The following is an 18,903-nucleotide window of genomic DNA, read 5'->3' as shown; positions in this document are numbered from 1 at the left end:
AAATAAAATATAAATACCTTTCCCCTGAACTGGGAGGTTTTTCTTGCTCCGAACCGTGAAAGGGCACCTTATCCCGGATGTGCTCGGTTGTGTTGTGGCGAATTATGCCGTCATGCAATTCAGGGTCGTGTTCAAGGCAAGGTCCAGATCATAGCGGTGGTCTTGATCGTTTTGGGTTTCTCGTTCATGGTTTCCTTCTCCCGTTTTACTGATTTGTTGATCCATAGCGTCGGTCGACGCACCTTCTTCCATGTAGTACCCAACCCTTCATACATCGTACCCATTCTTTAGACATTCTTTCATAAGAGTTTCTTTCATTCATCCATTCATACATAATCATTTATACAAGCGATGAAAATACATTAATTTATAAATTTTCCTAAATTTCCCCAAAAAAAAGCTAAGGCTATAAGCCATAGGAGATTGGCAAATTTGTAGAATATTTTCTTTTTTTTTTAATATTTTTTATTCTTTGTTTTATTTAAAGCATTATTTGAGTGAAAAGAAACTTATTTCAACAAATTGGCATTAAAACCCGTAATTTATAAATTTTGTTAAATTTCCCCAATAAAATGCTAAAGCTATATATAGCCTTAGGAGAATGGCAAATTTATAGAATTTGTTCTTCGAGAAATGTCCACGAGGTGATTTTTTTTCGAATTCTTCTTCTTCTTCTTCTAATTATGCGGGTTGTCTGAGACCTATGTTCAATGAAACCTCAGTTAACATACACTGTCCACATTCAGAGGTTTATTCCTCCCTAAGTTTGCCTTCCGACTTCTGTGAGTCATATTGGCATTTGGCTTTTTTTTATTTGTTTTTCGGTAATTTGGTTATTGTTGTTTTAGAATTCTATCTTATGTTTTTATGTAGTTCATGATTCTTTTGACTGTTTTTCCGTCTCCATCCTTCCAATGTTTTTTTAAATCCTCTATGGATATCCCTAATGGCTTATATTTTTTACATGAAAAGATCATGTGTCTGGCGGTCTCTGGCATTTCGCATATGTTGCAGTTTGGTTCTTCTACGATTCCCATTTTATGTAGCCAATATTTAGCTAGGTCGTGTCCTGCTAGAATTCTGTTCATTTTCCGTATTTCAGTTGCCGATATGTCGATTTCTCTGTGCCAAGGTATGAGCTCAAAATTGGGTTGGAATTCTTCGAATTTTTTTCCCTTTTCAGCGCACATGTCCTGGTACCACTTTTTTCTATCCTCTATCATTTTAGTTCTGCTTCGGTTTATGGCATCCTCCATTCTTATCCTGTTTTTTATAATATTTGGTTCATTTATACCTTCTTTCGCTAATGTGTCTGCCATGTCTGCCATTCGAATTAACAGTCATTCTTCTGTTTTAAAAATAATATTTACATTCACCATAACTATATGCAACACGTACGTACTTTAAAAAATAAAAAAGCACTCGATTTTTTTAAGCTTTGCAAATTCTAATGACACTCGACCAATCTAATTTTTGAATTTGTATTTGAATACTTTGTTATTGCCAGCAAAATCGATCTATCCTGGCCGCCATTACAGGAAACTCTCATGGCGTCAAGTCGCGCTTCGAATAGCGATTGTTCCCTGAAAATACACGTATAGTGACGTTTCGCTATTTTTTTTATATGTAGTTTCGCAAAAAAATATCTGAATCGCGTTCGCAAACGCGACAGTTGCTAAGCGTTTAGTGACGGAGTAACATTAAAAAACAAAATAATTAACGATAAAACAATAGCCATAGGAATAGGAACATAGGAATTTCTCTTCCAAATCGATTCCCTGTGATGCCATTACGACCAGAAATCCTCTTCCGCTAGTTACTGTCTGGCAAAACCGGTAAGAAACACGTCCTGATCTGAGTGATGTTCAGCCCGAACAAAACTAGGGTCACTTTTCTCGAACCGGAGCTCGTTGTTTTCTTTCCTCGATTTGTTTTACTCCCACACCCCAAGCCGGAAATTAACCTTTCCAGTATACCGTACCAAACGTACCTTTCATGCCAATGGATTGTCCACTTGTTGGGGGCGAAAGTGAAGCTCAACACAAAGAGGAAAAATCCATGGCCCACATCACAGAAATACAACCGACCTGTGCGGAAACAAAGCCAAAGCAAACAGGAATCAATAAGCCGATTGTTTATTGCTCCATCGAGGGGTGGCTTTCTTCTGGCACGAGTTTTGGGTAAGCTTTCGGTGGGGGAGGCCTAATGAAGGGGTGGATTCTTTCGTGTCTACTTACGTGGAAGAGCATTCGAAACAAACGGCAGTCAATTGAGTGAAGGGGCGGAAAAACGCACCTAATGATTATTGTTATTTTCACGATTATTTAACCTGGCGCCAATCCTTGGGGGAAAAATGCTATCCAATTTAGTTCAGACTGAATGTTGGTTTGGGCGGGGTGTTTTATTTTTGGTGATTGAGTGTATATTGGTGGTGACGAGGCGCAATAATCGATTACAGCCTAACCATTACAGCGAGAAAGTCAAATTGACAGATTCTTTTCAGAAGTTTAGAAAAACGCAAAACATCCGGCGAAAGCAAAAATTACTGTTGAGTAAGCGATAATAACCTCCAGGGAAAGTAACAACCAAGTAGACAATTGGAAGGATAACAGTCAGGGATGATAATAATAACAAGATGCGATGCATAAATCCCACCAATACAATATCGATTTCCCACTATCAGTGCTGCTCCAATCGTACACAACGATCGATCGTTACAGTCGTTTTCCATTTTATGGGCATGGCCGGAACCGTAATGACACGAATCTGACAAACGGAAAAGTTGTAGGTCAGCTTCAGAGTTGTCCTTTATTTTCCTTTCCGTGTTTTTTTTTGGTTTGGTTTAATGAGCACCAGCAATATCGAATCATTTATCGCCGGCAGTGTCAGTTTTGGGGCGATAAATTTACCCACAATTTATGGCCAGTTAATCGAATTTTATTTCATTCCAACGGTCATCATTTTCATCCACCATTTAATGGCTGTGCTTTTTGTGTTTGTCCGTGTGTGTTTCTGTGTTTCCTGCATGGTAAGAAGATGGCGCTGCAGAAAGGACTTGAGAATGAAAGCTGTCGTCTGGTTTAATTGCCCCGTGGGTCGTATTCGTTCACTAATACAGGGAATAGGACAGCGAAGGATGAAGCATTGGAGCTCGCACATACAGAGACAAGAGCTTTACAAAGTGAGTTGCTACTGCCAAGGATGTTGGCTGGGTAGTAGCATTTCGGTGAAGCTTGTACAAAGCGCCGATGGTACGCTTGAAACTATCGGCAAAGGTATTGGATGGAATATCCTTTCAAGAACCGTGGCCCCAAGCAACTCGACCGAGAACCAATCACAACCGACCCAAGGAGACAATGGCAAGCTTAAACTTTTGATCTGTTTTTCATCGTGCCACCGATGTACGTAAGCGTGGAGCTAACTTTGAAAGCCAAACCACCAGCAATGCAACAGAGATGCCTTGCCGTATGCACACTCAACCGTAGTTTTAGGTGGAGGCTTTTAATTTGTTTTCTACTAAGAATCAACATCCCTTTCATGTAGCCTTTGGTGCCAGCCCCATCTTCCCTATTGTCCTTGCCGTACGTCGGTGCATGCATTCTGTTGTACCGGGCATCGTCGACTCCCGTGTCGGACAATTTCTTCCCATTATGGGCAAAACTTTGCCAGCGTACAGAATTAGCTGCACCGTAGGGGAGAAGAAGGAATAAAATTTATACAGAATTTGCTGCAAGAGCGTTTTGATATTGCAACGAAAGTGGAAACAAATCTTTTACCCACTTTCAATCACTAATCTTCCGGTAACTGCCGTAGAGAGATAGTACGATGGTACAATGAAATAGGGAAGTTAATATTTGCATGCAACGAAGGTGCAAATTGGTGGTATAGTGTTTCACATCGCCGAACGCTAAAGATGAAGTGGATGTGGAATATCAGCATACTCAAAAACTTGACATTTTCCATCAACCGTTCTTAGCAAACTGTACCACGAATAGGATATTTTGGGGGCTTCCAGTTTTCCAAACGTTACAAACGACCATTTTGTGTAATTGCTGCTACCTGCAATGTCGTGCTTGTACGAGTGCACTAAAGCGGTTCTTGAGCAAGTTGTTGTTTCAGGTTGAGATAGGTAAATTGACACGGTGCTGTAATGTGTGACAGCTGCTCAAAGCTCTCGACGAAAGCTTCACATACGCTTATAGACGTCGCTTAGATGCGAGCAAAGGAGGGTTGGAAGCAAAATGTTGCAGTTGAGTACAAGAGTTGGTGTAGAGTGACATCCTCGGGAAGATTGCGCTGACGACGCTGTGGAGTAGTGAGCTGGCTAATTGGCAATTATATGTCCGCTGCAGCATCGCTCAATAACTTTGGAGCAGTTAGCGAAAGGAGTTCTGGCGAATTGGAATGGCTGTTTGAAGTTAGAAAAGTTAGATCGATCACGATTGTGTATTATTGGGTGTTTTAAAAATATTTAACTTAAAAAATTCGAACATTTTTTTTTACTTTTTCGAATTATTTTAAAGGTTTTTAACCTATTTTTTATGATCGTTTTGTTGTGAGATATAAAGTGAAATGCTGCGGTAGTCCCATATTCAACCGCGTAAGGCTTTATACTTTTATGTTTTTTGTGTTGCTTTACTAGCTACGAAACACTAGCGAAACCGTATGCGACCGCATCAACCGAAGCCACGGTTGTCAACAACTGGCCACATTCTTCGTCCACCATTCTATACCCGTCGGGCATTGCTTTTCTTTGCTAAAGGAAAATGGAGCAAGATTTATGGGCGCTCGTGGTACGCCACCGTATACCAAAACCAAAAAAACAAACGTTCCACACGCCTAACGGTTCGAAGTGGAAAATTTGAATGAATAGAGAGTGCCGAAAATTTATTCCTAAACTCGCTTTGGCGGAGCATTAAATTATCAATAAATCTTCGGCTCGTCCAAAAGCGCACAAACAAACGGCCAACGTAAAACCGTAACCGCATTCGGCGCAATGAATGTACACCAGAAGAAATGGACAAGGTTTTTTTTGTTTTGCTTTGGGAAGCGACTTAGGCAGACGGTGCAGTGGTGAGCTTTACGTATATGTATACCGATTGGCGTGGCATTTTCTTTTCCACTTGAAACCAATGTGTGACAGATGAAACGTGGAGGTTAAGTTGGCATTAGACGTCTTTTGTGTGCAATAGGAATGTGTGTGTGTTTTTTTTTTCGTTGCTTCAGACACTGACACTATGTCCCAAAAATTACGCTGGGCGGTTGTGATAAATGTGAGCTGAAGCCGTCCTGTGTAAAAAATCAACATTGAAAGACCACGATAGGTTAAACCACGCGAATAGTTTATTCGTTCGTTCATAATAAATTTTCCAATTTTGCTTTCTAAAAATGACCGCGAATTGGTTCATTTTATCCACCGTCAGTTGGGCGACCATTGGCGGAATCGTATCGATGATAAAGATTTTTTTTCCTCACTCTTTTTATTCCCCACGACACGATCAGTTCTTCAAAGTCCGATGGATTGTTGGCTGTACTTTTTCCAATTCTTGTTGGATTTGTTCTTTTTTTTTTGCTCTTTCTACAATTTCATTCAACCAATTCTATCGGTTTATTTATTTTCTCCACTTTGCTGTCCCTTTTCATTCAACTTTTATCCCTGCTGATGCCAGAAATGCTAGACAAACTCACTGTTTAGTGAAGGAAAAATGGAAATCTAATAAATATTTCCATCATTCAGTGGAAGCAGGAAGGCATTCGTTTTGCATTATTTTCTTTAGTGATCTGTTTTTTTTTTTGTACATCAGCATGGGAAAGCTTTTTGTGTGTTCTTTACTGATTCATGGGAAGGTGGAATGTTTTTTTTCCTTTTTTTAGTCATTCGTTTGTTTCGATTTTGCTTGAATAATAAAAGGAACAAATATACATAGCGCCGTACCGTGCTGTAGCGATTTTGTGAATGGGAAATTCTGCTCTGCTCTGACGCTGGTTACAGCATTGTTCGTCGATCACGAAAGAAGATTATCCGGTTTGGAGAACATTCCTTGAATAATAGTAAATGGAACGCTAATCTTACCGTCCTTCAACGAACGCATTGCCAGTGGTTGACCTTCGTGATTAGTGGCACCGGGCAGAAACAAGCGCCAGATACAGCTGATGCTGGTGAAGTTATGCTTATCGGAGTTGCCGGTACTGACCGGATGCTGTTAGAAACATGATGAGTAGTACGTTGACAGTACGTTTTATCTCGACATTATCTTGTTCTGCTGTAACTGCTTAATTACTTCGAGTAGCTGTGCAATATTTCCGGGTGACATTTAAACCTGCCCTAAGCGGAGAAATACGATAAGCCGTATTTGTTAAGTAGAATTATGTTTAACGCAAGCAAGTGGCATCCTTCCTGGTCCAATTCATCAAGATAAGACCAATGTCCACCAATGTCTAATGAGCAGCACGAATTTTAACGAGCTCTTGTTAGGCGAAATTCTTTTCTGTATGTTATCAACCAAAAAAAAAACCTTTTGCGCTGAATTTCGTGGAAAGTTTTAATTGGTATGAAAAAACAGTAGGAAAAAGTATCGTTTAATTTCCACGGGCACGATGCACAGACGGTTTGCTGCACAAAGCGGCAGTGCAATTCAAGTGAAAACACTCGTGTAGAAAAATTGCTCTTAAAGGAAACAGATTACCTTTGGGATCGGAGAGCAAACATTTAAATACCGTCACTGAAATGTCCAAAACGTCACACAGCACTTTCGGAACGTTTACTTTTCCCTCACTCTCTTGCAAAAAAAAAAATGGCATCATTCAAGAAGCATGTTGTTTCTGCTTTGCTGAGCATTTCGTGCTGCCACCGTCAAATCTGTGGCTTGCATCAAAGTCGGCCAGTCCAAAAGCTTTTAAGTCGTTTCCATTTTTCCAACGCTTCTTTTACCAACCGCCTGTCTAGCCAAGGGATGCCGTCAAGACATCATCAGAAAGCTGCTGGTATGAGCGATGTACAGATATTTAAATATGATACACTTTCCGGAAGGAAAGCTCTTTCCCACCGCCACACAACCACGCCGGCTGCAGACCCGTGTGTTGCCATTCTCCGGCGCAAAGCAACTGCCAAACGGAAACAGCCATTTTGATGAAGAGATCTAAGAATTTACTCGGCCAAAAAATTCGACACAACGCTCTGGTGCTGGCCACCTTATTTCGCTCGTTTGATTGTGAACTGTTCCTTTTGCATGCTGCCTGCGTTTTTTGGCAGAAGAAAGCTAAAAGAAAGAGACATAACGCATCAGTCAGCAGTTTGCCCTTGGTTCGCCCACCGGTGGAATGAAGTGTGCTCGATTAGTGTAGCGGAAAATATGTTCCGGCGGTTCATTATGCTACCGCATTTCGGCCTAGCTGGCAGACCGCCGTGTTCTGTGTCTTGATCTTGTGCATCGCTTTCATCGTCGTTGCACTTTGCTGAGCACGATTCGGTTTCTTCCAACGTTTTTTTTGCTTCTCTGACACGCTGCATGCAACTGCATAAGCTTGCCATTAGATGAGAGTTTTATACGCTTTCACGCTATATGCTATTTCGCATACCCAGACTTTCTCCGTCGAAGTTACCGATTTCACTAGGGATACCTTTCTTTCTCTTAGACAACGATTATCTGGTGCTGCATTTCTTACGATGCATGATTTATGCTTTTTTGACTTCTTCATAGAACTCGAACTTTGGACGTAGTGTTATGAATCTGGGCGTGCGGCGTGATTTAGTGGCAATTGCAATTTTGTTACGAATATACTTTCTAACAAATGGCAAACGCAATACTAAATTATTAAATTGTTTTAAAGGACTTTCCTTACCCTGTTGATTAAACGTCTGGCTACTAACGAACCTCAAAAAGATCAAACAATCTACAACACATAGGGGCTAACCAATCTAAGGTCATAATCAAAGGGTGATCGCAAGAATGAGGATTAAAGACGAAAATATATTAAATCTGGTCGTTGTTTTTCGTAACATTTTAAATAAATAAATAACACCAATAATTAGCTTGAATTTCATGTTTAGTTTAAAAATTACAATTGAAATTATAAAATAAAATAATTAATGATATATTTATTAAAATAATATTTATTTTGTATAAAACAGATTAATAGAGCAAAATTTCAAATTTCAATATTAACATATTTTAAAACGATGAAAAAGTTGTATGTATAGCAGATCAACAAAAACTAGTAAAAAGATTTTAAATCATTTACTTAACGCCTCTAAATAACTCACGGGGCTCATAACGGGGTGACCTTAGATGTTGTTAAAGCCAACAAGAGAGAAAGAGAAATAACTCAAAACTATTTATGTTAACTCTACGTTTAATTGAAACAAGTGTACTTTTCATACACGCAACTGTACTTCGATATAAAAAACTAACTTGTCTGTAGAGTTTTGCGAGCAATAAATTTTACTTGCAATAATTATCTTCTACCCGTCCATTTCAGATAATTTTATTACATGTTTTAAAGCACAAAAAAAAAGATTTAATAGCTCTAAAGCCTGTTTTGAACTTTCTGCCCCAATGCTGACCAACTCCCAGGATGCAAAAGTGCATTAAAACCCATGTTCCTGGCCGTGTTTTATTTTTTCTTCTTCGATGTGTAGCATGTTATGCTTGTTGAATGTCTTACTTTGACCATCTTCCAACGCTGGAGACTGTGTCAACGAAAGTCATCGAAGCACTAGCAAGAAAGTCGAAGAGACCTTAGCCAGTTTATTTAGTGTTTACTGTCCATCGGGATCGTTTTCCTCCGTTATTCGCACAACCGAACCGCACAGCCAGCGCACAGTGCAAGAACAACTTTTGCAGCAAGAACGGTCCGGGAAAACATGACCACAAGAAAGTTTCGTCGTGCCGGGTGGGAGAAAAAAGGGTCGGCCCACGGTCGGTGGTCGATGGTGCCTGAGCTGAGTAGGTAAATGAAAACAATTAATGTTTTTCGTCCCGGTCCGCTTGCTGCCGATTACCCTTGGCCCTTTTGCCAGATCTTACGACCGAGCAGGGAATTGGCACACTTGCGTCGGTGTCGTTCCCTTTCCCATTTACACAGGGAATATTTTCCCAACTGGTCAGTGCGGTGTGGTGTGGCAGTATGGACGGCAATCTCGTCTCGGGAAGGCACGAGAACTCCTTCCCTTTTTCGGAACTATTTACCCCTTACCGACCGTTGTTCCGTTGAAGACCTGTAAGGACGAGATAAGAAAACTGAACCCGCTCCATACACAAAAACCGTCGTCCCCCAACCGTGTCAACTCGTTGCTGTGGAGTTTTCTCTTACCAAGGCGCCTTGACTGTTTACTGAACAGTCCGGCCCCGGCTACAACGTTGTGCATGGTTTTATCACGGTAAACTACAGCAGACTCTCCGACAGACCGGCGTTTTGTTCAATCGAGCTACGTACTGTGTGTCCTTTTTTTTTGTTTTGGGTTTGTTTCACTTGTTCTTTTTTGTTCTTTCCATGCCGTCCGGTATTTATGTGTATTTACATGCCTCACCGAATCAATTTCACTCAATTTAACTTCTCCTCCTCGAGGGCTATTACGAGTCTGGACAGGAAAGTACTGGTACCGCCCAGTACGGTGGACACTTTTGAGTGTGGGACGATTACATCGGGGGCGGAGGCTCTCGACCGTAAAATGGATGGTGATCGATGACTCTATTAGTAATGTGGCTAATTTAGTGCAACGGGCAAACCATGGGAATACTCATGAACCGTGCATTACAAATGGAAGGTTCGCTATCTATCCTTGGCTGCGTTTGGAGCGTTAGAATAATTTAATTATTGCATATTTATAATGCTAATATATTAAAACTCACATTTCAATGTCCTCATTCGTAATTATTAAAAGGTTTTTAACATGATTTTTAATTAACTCGTTAGTGTGCGGTTTTAGGCATCAAAGCATTGTACGTTATATTTTTACAGGTTCATTGTAGATGTTTCTCTTTGTTATTAGCGCATCCAGAAAATGTTCATGTTCCAAGTAATATGTTTATTTAACATGTGCAATTTTTTTAATTTTATTTTTTTTTGTTCATATAGAACGGCCTGGCCGTACTGCTTACTTTTTAAATTTATTATTAAATAAAGATATATTAAAACAGTTATTACAAAAATTGTATTTCCTCATATGAATTGCAAAGAATGATTATGTTTATTTATTTTTATTTGTTAATTGCTGTTTAAAATAATTTAATAATACTTTTATAATAATAATAATAATAAAATCTGAAAACCTTAAAAAATATTAAAAAACTAAACTTTATTTAATAAGAAAGAAATAAAATAAATAATAAAACTAATAACTAATAAAAACTAATAAGTAATAAAACTTTCATAATAATTTAAATTTGAATAATACATTTAAGAAGTGTAACACTTACAGCATAAAAGTAGTTGTAGCATTTATATACTCAGGATTAATATGACTTGATGAATAACGATCACTAGTACTTGTTGACGAAGCTTACTGCTTGCTTGTATTTATTCATATTTATGTAAGGCAAGCAAACATTAAGACCAAACATTGCATACGAACCTAACTGGGTCACAAATAAGGCAAAACTTTTCCCCTTCCTGACTGCATAACCATTCATCGATGTATTTCGAAATCCAATTCAAACCCAAATGCATAAAGCACCCATTTCACCTTTCCACTGCTGCTCATTGCTCATACGCCAACCTATCATCTATACTCAAATGCCAGCAATTGTACGCACGAAACAACGATTGGGGCGATCAACACTTTCGGACATACGAGCGCACCTCTAAACATACTCGTTTTGACCCAGCTCCTCCTCATCTTCCCCGTCTAAAACGACCACTCCCGGTGGGTAATGAATATGAAATGCTAATGAGACTACAATAAATATTAATCAACAACTGCACTATAAATGTAAATATCACCTCATAAATTAATGACCCCAGTGAGAATGAGGCTTTGACCTAGCGCCTGTCGTAGGCCTCGCGTTCCGTTCTCTGCCGCACGCTCAGATAATGATCTAAATTATTATTAGCGGTCACTAGCGGTGAAAAGCGCCACGGCCCGTGTAGGCTGCTAGTGGGTAGTTAGTGTTTGTACGTCTCCCGTGGAGCATAATTATGGGAGGCTGCATTTGAAAGTCAACAGAAACAGCAGCAGCAGCGCAAGTTTCAAACGTCAATCGATCGGATGCTGGCAATTAGCGATAGATCGCTCGATGGGAAATTATTTTCTATGGTGTCATGTAGTGTGATGGAGGAAAAAACTTTCAAAAAACAAATACTGAAGTTCCGGAGTTGCTGCAGCAGTTTAGAATATTTTTTTTTGTAGGGATGTTTAAACATCAAGTCATTCGTGCCATTTGTTTTCCTATCGGTAACAACACTCCAATCATTCGTGGACAGGCGTCCTAGCGGTGACGCAAAACTATTCAAAAACAATTATTTCTACAGCCCCTTTTTTGTATCTTCCGTTCTGTGTTGCATCCCTTATTTAAATTTTATGTTCATTATGCAACCTCCACAGGACGGTGGAGGACGTCTTAATCGAAAAACTTTCCTTGCAGTCTGCAGTTTGCACTCTTATCTTACGTGGGTTCGTTGCTCACCACCATCAAACAATTCGCCACACTAAAGCTGAACTCTGTTCATAAATTAACGCTCCCTCTTTCTCTCCTTCTCTCTCTCTCTCTCTCTCTCTCTCTTCTCGTCCACTGGAGTACCTTGCCGGTGTCCAGCAACGTGTTTCCATTGTTTACACTTTTCATGCGGGAAAATCGTTCGGAAAACGACAGGAAAATTAGCTCGCCCATTAAATTGCACGTCGGAAGGTGTTCCGCAATCAATTTTCCAAAAACTAACACTAACTTCAGCTTCACCATCACCGAGAGGACCGATATTTATTTATTGTTTTAGTAACTTTTTCACTTATCGGCTTTGGGAATCTTTTCACGCGCTTCAGTTTCGATCGTACCAATCACTTCCGGTGTATTGTGCTGATGGCTTCCGTTTCGACGAGTAACCATTAGTGGAGATTTGTTTTTTGCGAGTTCCTGTCGTTGATGGACGTTCGGAGCGTTTCGGTTGCCCGTATGGGTTACGTGTTCCGTTCGAGCTTGTAAGCAGCTGGTAGCGATGGGACAACCCTTCATACTGCTCAATAGCATCACCATCCGGACCAATATTGGAACCTTCGCGCGGTGCATCCTCTACCGAGGTGGAACTCTGTTCCAGGCTTGTGGCTATATCCTTGCGCCTTGTTGCACCGGCCGTCATAACCATTACGGTCGGGTTCATTGTTTCCATGTGTTCCTTCAGGCAGCTTTGCAGTAGGTTTAGGAAGTAAAGAAACGCCAGTAAAGTAAGCGCGGACAGTGCTGCACCTTTGCCCTTGCCAGATTTGCCGTGCGATGGTGCCGGCCACAGTGGAGGAAGCGAATGAATGATGGCCGGTGGCGATGGATGGGGCGGAGGATGTGGAGGCGGTGGAGGATGGTAATCGTACCCGCCGGAGCTGCCGTGAGCGCTGCTCCCATACCCATCGCCCGATGAGCTAAACTTCATACCGTATCCTTGCGATCCATCGCCGGCAGCAACAAGCGAATGCACCGGATGGTGCATCGGATGACCCGCGTAAAACGATGCCCCGGATGACACATCGTACGGTGAGCCGTACCCAGGTGCTAGTGGCATGGTCGGTTCGTATCCACCGGATGTGTACGGATTCCAGCGGTTCTGTACGAGCTGGCTACGATCGACAGCTCGCGGTAGGACAGCACCAATCGAATTCACCACCATCGTCGCTACGATGCAACTGGCACAATGGATGGTACAATGCAGTCCACCAAGCCATTCCACACGAGACAGCGTAAAGTGGCACCGATTCTGACACCGAAAGGCAAAGCCGTGCGATATGGCAAACAAAACGCAAACACAAGAAAACACGAGAGAAAGTGCAACAGACAGGGAAATTAAAAGAAAAAATCGTTTCATTAAAAACATATGCTTAATCTGCACCGAGGCGAATCGGTGAAGGTGACACAGGGCGTTCCACAGGGAGGTAAGGTAGCAAACTCGTTTGGTCGAGTGACGATTCATCGCTCACGAACGAAGCAGAGTGGCTGTGACTGAGGGTGTAGTGAAAACAAATGGAAATTGTCACTCATTACAGGCCTTGTTACATTTTTGCCTTAATTGTCGTTGCCCTTCACGGTGATGTTGCATCTGGAAGATGAGCAAAACTTAGTAAGAATACTGAGAAGTTATGATATTTATTTTTATTGTTAGCATAGGGTGATATGTTTGTTTTATATATTACCACAAATAACCGCTCTAGTAATAGATATAAATGAAAGAATTTTTGCCTTAAATGAAAGAAAATTTGCCAGACTAATCCTTGTCAAAGAATGTAAAGATTGTTTAAATTGAATAATTTAAATAATTCCCAAATAAATTATACATTATATTGTATTTGCAAATCGTTGGATCCAACGCTTGACAATCAAAGGGATCATTCAATTATTACGTAACGCTGCACTTGGGGATGGGTGCTTACTAGAGATGTGCAAAGTGAGTAAGTGTAAGATAGTGAGTTGAAACGTTGTATTGAACGAGTTTCGTTCACTCACCACGAGGAGTTTTAGTGACTCTTTATTCACTTACTCACTCATGAGTGTAAGCATGTAGCCGTGGTGAGTCGAATCGCAAAAAGAGCAAATACGCGAGTTGAAACAAAAATTAGTTTAAACGAAACGCTTGAAACACATGAGTTAAAACGGAATACATGTGCACAATACCCAAACTAGTCAAAGGAATATACTACTCGCTCTGTATAGAAACAAATTCTATCAATTTAAAAATTTCCTAAGGCTATAGCCTTACCTTTTTTTGAGTAATTTTGAAAAAAATTAAATTGATTTAATTTAATAAGAATTTGTTGCAATAAGTTTCTTTTCACTCAAATAATGCGTTAAATTAAAACAAGAATAAAAAATCGGGAAAATATTTTTAAAAAATTTTCAACTCGAAAATTTCATAAGGCTTACCCCTTACGTTTTTTTTTGAGAAATTTTGCGCAAAAAAATTAAATTGATTTATTTTAATGCCAATCGGTTGCAATGTGTTTCTTTTCACTCAAGTAATGCTTTAAATGAAAAAAGAAAAAAAAATAAAAAAATAATAAAATTGAAAATTTTATGTGGTTCTAACCCTCTTAGTCCTTTTATACGTTTATGCCTGGTTTTTTTGTGACTCCGAAATGAGTCGTTAAACGAGCTGACACCTTATAACGACTCATTCACTCTGAGTTGACTCGCTAAAAAGAGTTATTATTCTCATCTCTAGTGCTTACTGCTAGCATTACGATCTGTTATAAACACACGGGTTCATGTTTGTGTTATGAAACTTTTATAAAATAAATAAAAAATTCTGGATCATTTATGCATGCGTAGGATGAAAAGTGAAGTGTAGTTCAACTCTTACCTTTCGTAATTTTCCCCATGATCGTTCGGTAAAAACCTCCAGATTCTTTGACACCAAGGGGACATCCACAGACGAAGTAACACTCACTTCTCTCCTCTAGTCGCCATTATAGTGAATTGTTTAGTTATCCTTTTTGTATGTTATTATTCATCATGATTCTAGATGCTTTAATATTGGTTATCGACAGTATGAACATGTGGGATAAATTGGAAAAAAATACGATTTACTATAAATAAATCTAAATTTCGGTGGAATTCTCAAGAAATTACTGTGATATGATCGTCTAACTTCTCTCCTTTTTCGGATGGTTTAGCCACTTTTCCGACCATTGATTTTAACTCTTCCTTAGCTTCTTTCCGTGAGCGTGCTCGTTCCCTATTTTAATGTATCTTTTCTCTGCTATCTGTCCTTACAATCCCTTTCCTTTGGTCCCGCTTTGACTTATGATAGTCCTGCATCATATCATTGTAATGAGCGTTATTATTAGTATAAGTATATGTACATACATAGTTGAGCCTTTACGGAGGATCTTTGTCTAAATAAATGAATTATGAATTATGAATATTAAGATGCTGATTATCCGATACTTCAGAAGTATAAGTCAAGAACTGCACGTTACGTTGAAAAAGCTAAGATTTAAAATTAAATGATAAGTAATTAAGTATTTTTTTAGGTGTTGAATTTATTTTTCAATAAAGGAAATCACATTAAAGTTCTCTTCATTTACTTGTAACATCGTATTCTTGCTATAGAATGCGCGGCCCAGTGGTAGAAAAGGTCAAGACGCCGGTCTTGAAGCCATGTGGACCGTTCCTTCGTACGAAGAACTGACAATCTCACTATACGCGTAATTAGAGTCAATTTAAGCCAGTAATAGCAGGCCAATGCCATCTTATGGTTGTAGTACAACATAAGAAAATTCTTTTTATAATTTATTTTTAGTAATCTGTTTCAAAAAATATGTCTGAAAGGTTCCGCACATAACTATATTCGTTTCAAATTTCTATATGAAAATTTTCAATTTTAATTTCTCAAAAATTGCTCTTCTCAACTGCTGCTATACAGCATGGAAGTAAACGGTAAAATTCATATGACTGGTATTTTTTTGCCATCCATGTTTTACTTGATATGGAAGCGTTTTCACATTCACTGGCTGCATGCTTTGCATGTTTCGACGTTGAAATATTCTTTGCAGGGAACACCGTTACAATGTATCATATAAAAATTCCTAAACGTCCTTCACGAATCCACATTAAAATTGTTTATGCTGCGAGGAAGTGAACGCAATCCACTCGACTCTTTTCGACTGTTTTCCACCGTTGTTTAGACGAGTGCTGAATCAGCCTGTATTTTGAGCATAAAAGATTAAATTTTTTACGTTCGTTTTCGTTTCACGTTTTTATTTCACCTACACCCACAAACAGCTGAACAGAGGTGAAAAAAATATCCTAGCCATCACGATCGATAGAAACGTTTCACATAAGATTTAAATAGCATCCTTCACGCCGCTACCGTACGACGCCTTTTGTGGCCAATAGATTGACGCATGAATTGTCAACCAGCAGCACCCGAAGGCAGAGGGATCCATTTGACCCGATGTGAAGACCACCACATCGGTCGTTAGGTTCGTTTAATCTCCGCACAAGCTCGCTTGAGGATACTCTACGGTTACTCACCTCCAAAACTCCCAAAGCGTTAGGGATGACACATGGATTAAGCTGAAACGGAAGGGAGAAAAAGGGAGAAAAAAACTGCTTTGCTTTAAGCTTGGACTTTTAAACATGCTTTCCTCCTTCCTAGTGGTACCATTGTTGGCATTTCGTAGCGGTTTTGCGATGGGACGACGGAATTAGCCGCATATGACAGGATGAGAAGATCAAACGCTAGCATGAAGCCCTGGCCCCTAGGGGATGGTGCATTTTTACAGTTTCTCTCTCTCTGTCTCTCTTCCCCTCCAGAATATCACTCCTCTCCTTCAATTTGGGTAGTATCCCGTCCTGTCCTCTTCCCCATCGCCAATCTGGTACTCATCACCGAAAGCATCCTTTTTACGTTCTTGCATTAATTCGCGAACCGTGGCAGGGAACTGCAGCACGTCCGGCGGGAGCTGTGTGACTTCAAAAGCAGAAGTTAATTTCGTCCCATTTTGTCGCCTTTCAAACCACTTCACAGCGCAGCGAAACCCGTACGGAAAACGGACGAGGACACTCGCAATATGGAAATTCCAAACCCTCACACGGTTTTTTCCGTTTTTCTTTCGTTGGCTGAATTATTTATTAACTTTTTAACTGGATTTTTCCCTTGCCCAGCTTATCGCGATGTTTAAAATGGCTTTATCTGGCGATTTTTGTTCGCCTGGCTCTCTTTTTTTGTTGTTGTTGCTGCAGGCAACATTGGACTACTGGTTAGTGAAAATATAGGTGTGTGTGGGGGGGAAACTTTTTTTTGCCGTTCTCTCCTCTAATGCCCAAAAGCGTTGTTGGCACTGCAATGAAGTCGCTTTGTGTTATCGTACTCGCAATGAGAAGGTAACATTTTCTTTTCGCATGAGAACTCACCCACCGCACAAAGCGAAACGTGTGTCTCGCCAGCTTCGATTTACATCGAGCGGTGGATGGATCTTTGCCTCATCTATCCAGCTCCATTTTCCAGCGTTTAGTCTTTTTTGTCCGTTCTTTAGTGGTGCTATTAGTAAAGTGTATCCCATTCATCAATTCATATTTTGTTGCCTTTGTATGTTGAGCCTAACAAAAAGATACACTTTGCCGAGACGCATTTAGCCCTGCTTATCGTTGCTGTGCATCGTATATCATCGGTTTATAATTGAGATTTTTTTCTACTCATTGAAAATCACGTAGCAACAAATAATGTTCGCACGAGATTGTCATTTCGCTTTACAGTATAGAACAAGTTTTTTTACAAGAATTTTAAAATTAAGATCCGCCTTCCCTGAACTCCATAAACATACCAAGATGGTTTTTAATTCAAAAGAAATTAATGACAAGTGTTTAAAATATAAACGATGAAGATACTTTAAAATATAATTAGGGGGTATAATTGGGTGAATTTTTACCTATAATTATGCCTGTAAAATGAAATATATTGTAACAACTTCAATGGTGAAACTTCAACGAAGTTCAGGATGGAGTTTGCACCAGTCATATAAAAGAAACAATATTTGAAAAACATTTGTGTCTTACGACGAAATTTCAGTTAGTTTGTAGCATGTGACAATATTTTGAAATAAATCGGTTCTCAAATTTTGGAGTTATTCTAATACACACTGCTTGATGAAATTCTATTTTGAACTTTGAATATTTGAGCTATAACTTCATTATTTTAAATTAAAAACGATGCAAAAAAATAATTTTTTTTCTTAATATTCTCTAATCATTATCCGTTTTTTAACATTTTGTTGATTATAATTTTATTTATTTAAAAAAAATACTTTTTTTCCTTTAAATCACATCTGGCAAAGCGTAGGGGTTTTCTCCATTAATAACAATTCCCTATTGAGCATTATGTTGCAAATAACATACGAAATGTTCACTGCTCTATATTTGTTTTTCCACATTAAAGCTCTTCCAAGAGAATCAACAAAAACCCCTTATTGGCGTAGGCTTTCCAGCATGAAGCCAGCTGCCCAACACCTTCATCATCTTTGTGCGGGTTGGCCTTATGATTACATGCTACCAGTTAAATAATACAACCCCGAGATGTAAACGGTAATGTTTGCTCCCTTTACTAGCTATTATTTGTCGCGTCGTAAAAACGCACTTGCGCACGTACACACACACACACGTTCGCACACACCTTCCATTCCTGGCTGGCTATCTCTTATCATGGCGCGCGTTCCATTATGGTTCCCGGCGCTCATCATTATCATAACTATCGTAATCAAACCGTCTCCACAATGGCTGCCGACCGGTCCGTTACCAGCCACCATCAGCGTGAAGCATTAAGTTCGCACCATTCCCCATTATTGTACCGTGCGTGTGTGTGGGTATGTGTGCTTCGCTCGGCCCACTGTAAAGTGTACTAGGCCATCCGAAACACCACGTCATAAAACACCGGCCCTAGCAAAAACCGGGTTTTTTGCCGGGCGATGAATAAAATATAGCGCAAAGGAATTTTCATTAGTACACGTACAGTGGCGTTGCGCCTTTTCCTTTTTTCCCCTTTTCTCGCATCCCCGCTTCTTTGGGAAAAGTTTTCACTTCCGGTTTGACGAGCGCAACGGTGGTCTCCGCACGTTGTGGCAATGTATTAGCAAATCATCGTCACACTTTACGCGCGTCACAACTTCTCAACTCTGACATTTTTTTTACCCCAGGATCAATCTTTGACTGGTGGAGACGTGAGTAGCGATCGCAGCGTTCCCTCAAGCCTCTGTTCGGGATCCGGTTT

General features: G+C 39.9%; 1 protein-coding gene across 1 annotated transcript; it reads right to left on the bottom strand.

The window, feature by feature from the left end:
• Positions 1-10,489: 10,489 nt before the first annotated feature.
• Positions 10,490-13,398, bottom strand: LOC125760568 (uncharacterized). The gene has a single exon (XM_049420822.1). It carries the CDS (start codon positions 13,111-13,113, stop codon positions 11,974-11,976), a length of 1,140 nt encoding a protein of 379 aa, XP_049276779.1. The 5' UTR covers positions 13,114-13,398; the 3' UTR covers positions 10,490-11,973.
• Positions 13,399-18,903: the final 5,505 nt, after the last annotated feature.

Source organism: Anopheles funestus, chromosome 2RL, assembly GCF_943734845.2.
Source record: "Anopheles funestus chromosome 2RL, idAnoFuneDA-416_04, whole genome shotgun sequence".
NCBI lineage: Eukaryota > Metazoa > Arthropoda > Insecta > Diptera > Culicidae > Anopheles > Anopheles funestus.
This window is presented reverse-complemented; position numbering and strand designations above follow the sequence as displayed.

What these genes read in the sequence shown, in the direction of transcription:
- LOC125760568 (XM_049420822.1), bottom strand. Translation starts at nt 13,113, where the DNA reads ATGAATCGTCACTCGACCAAACGAGTTTGCTACCTTACCTCCCTGTGG.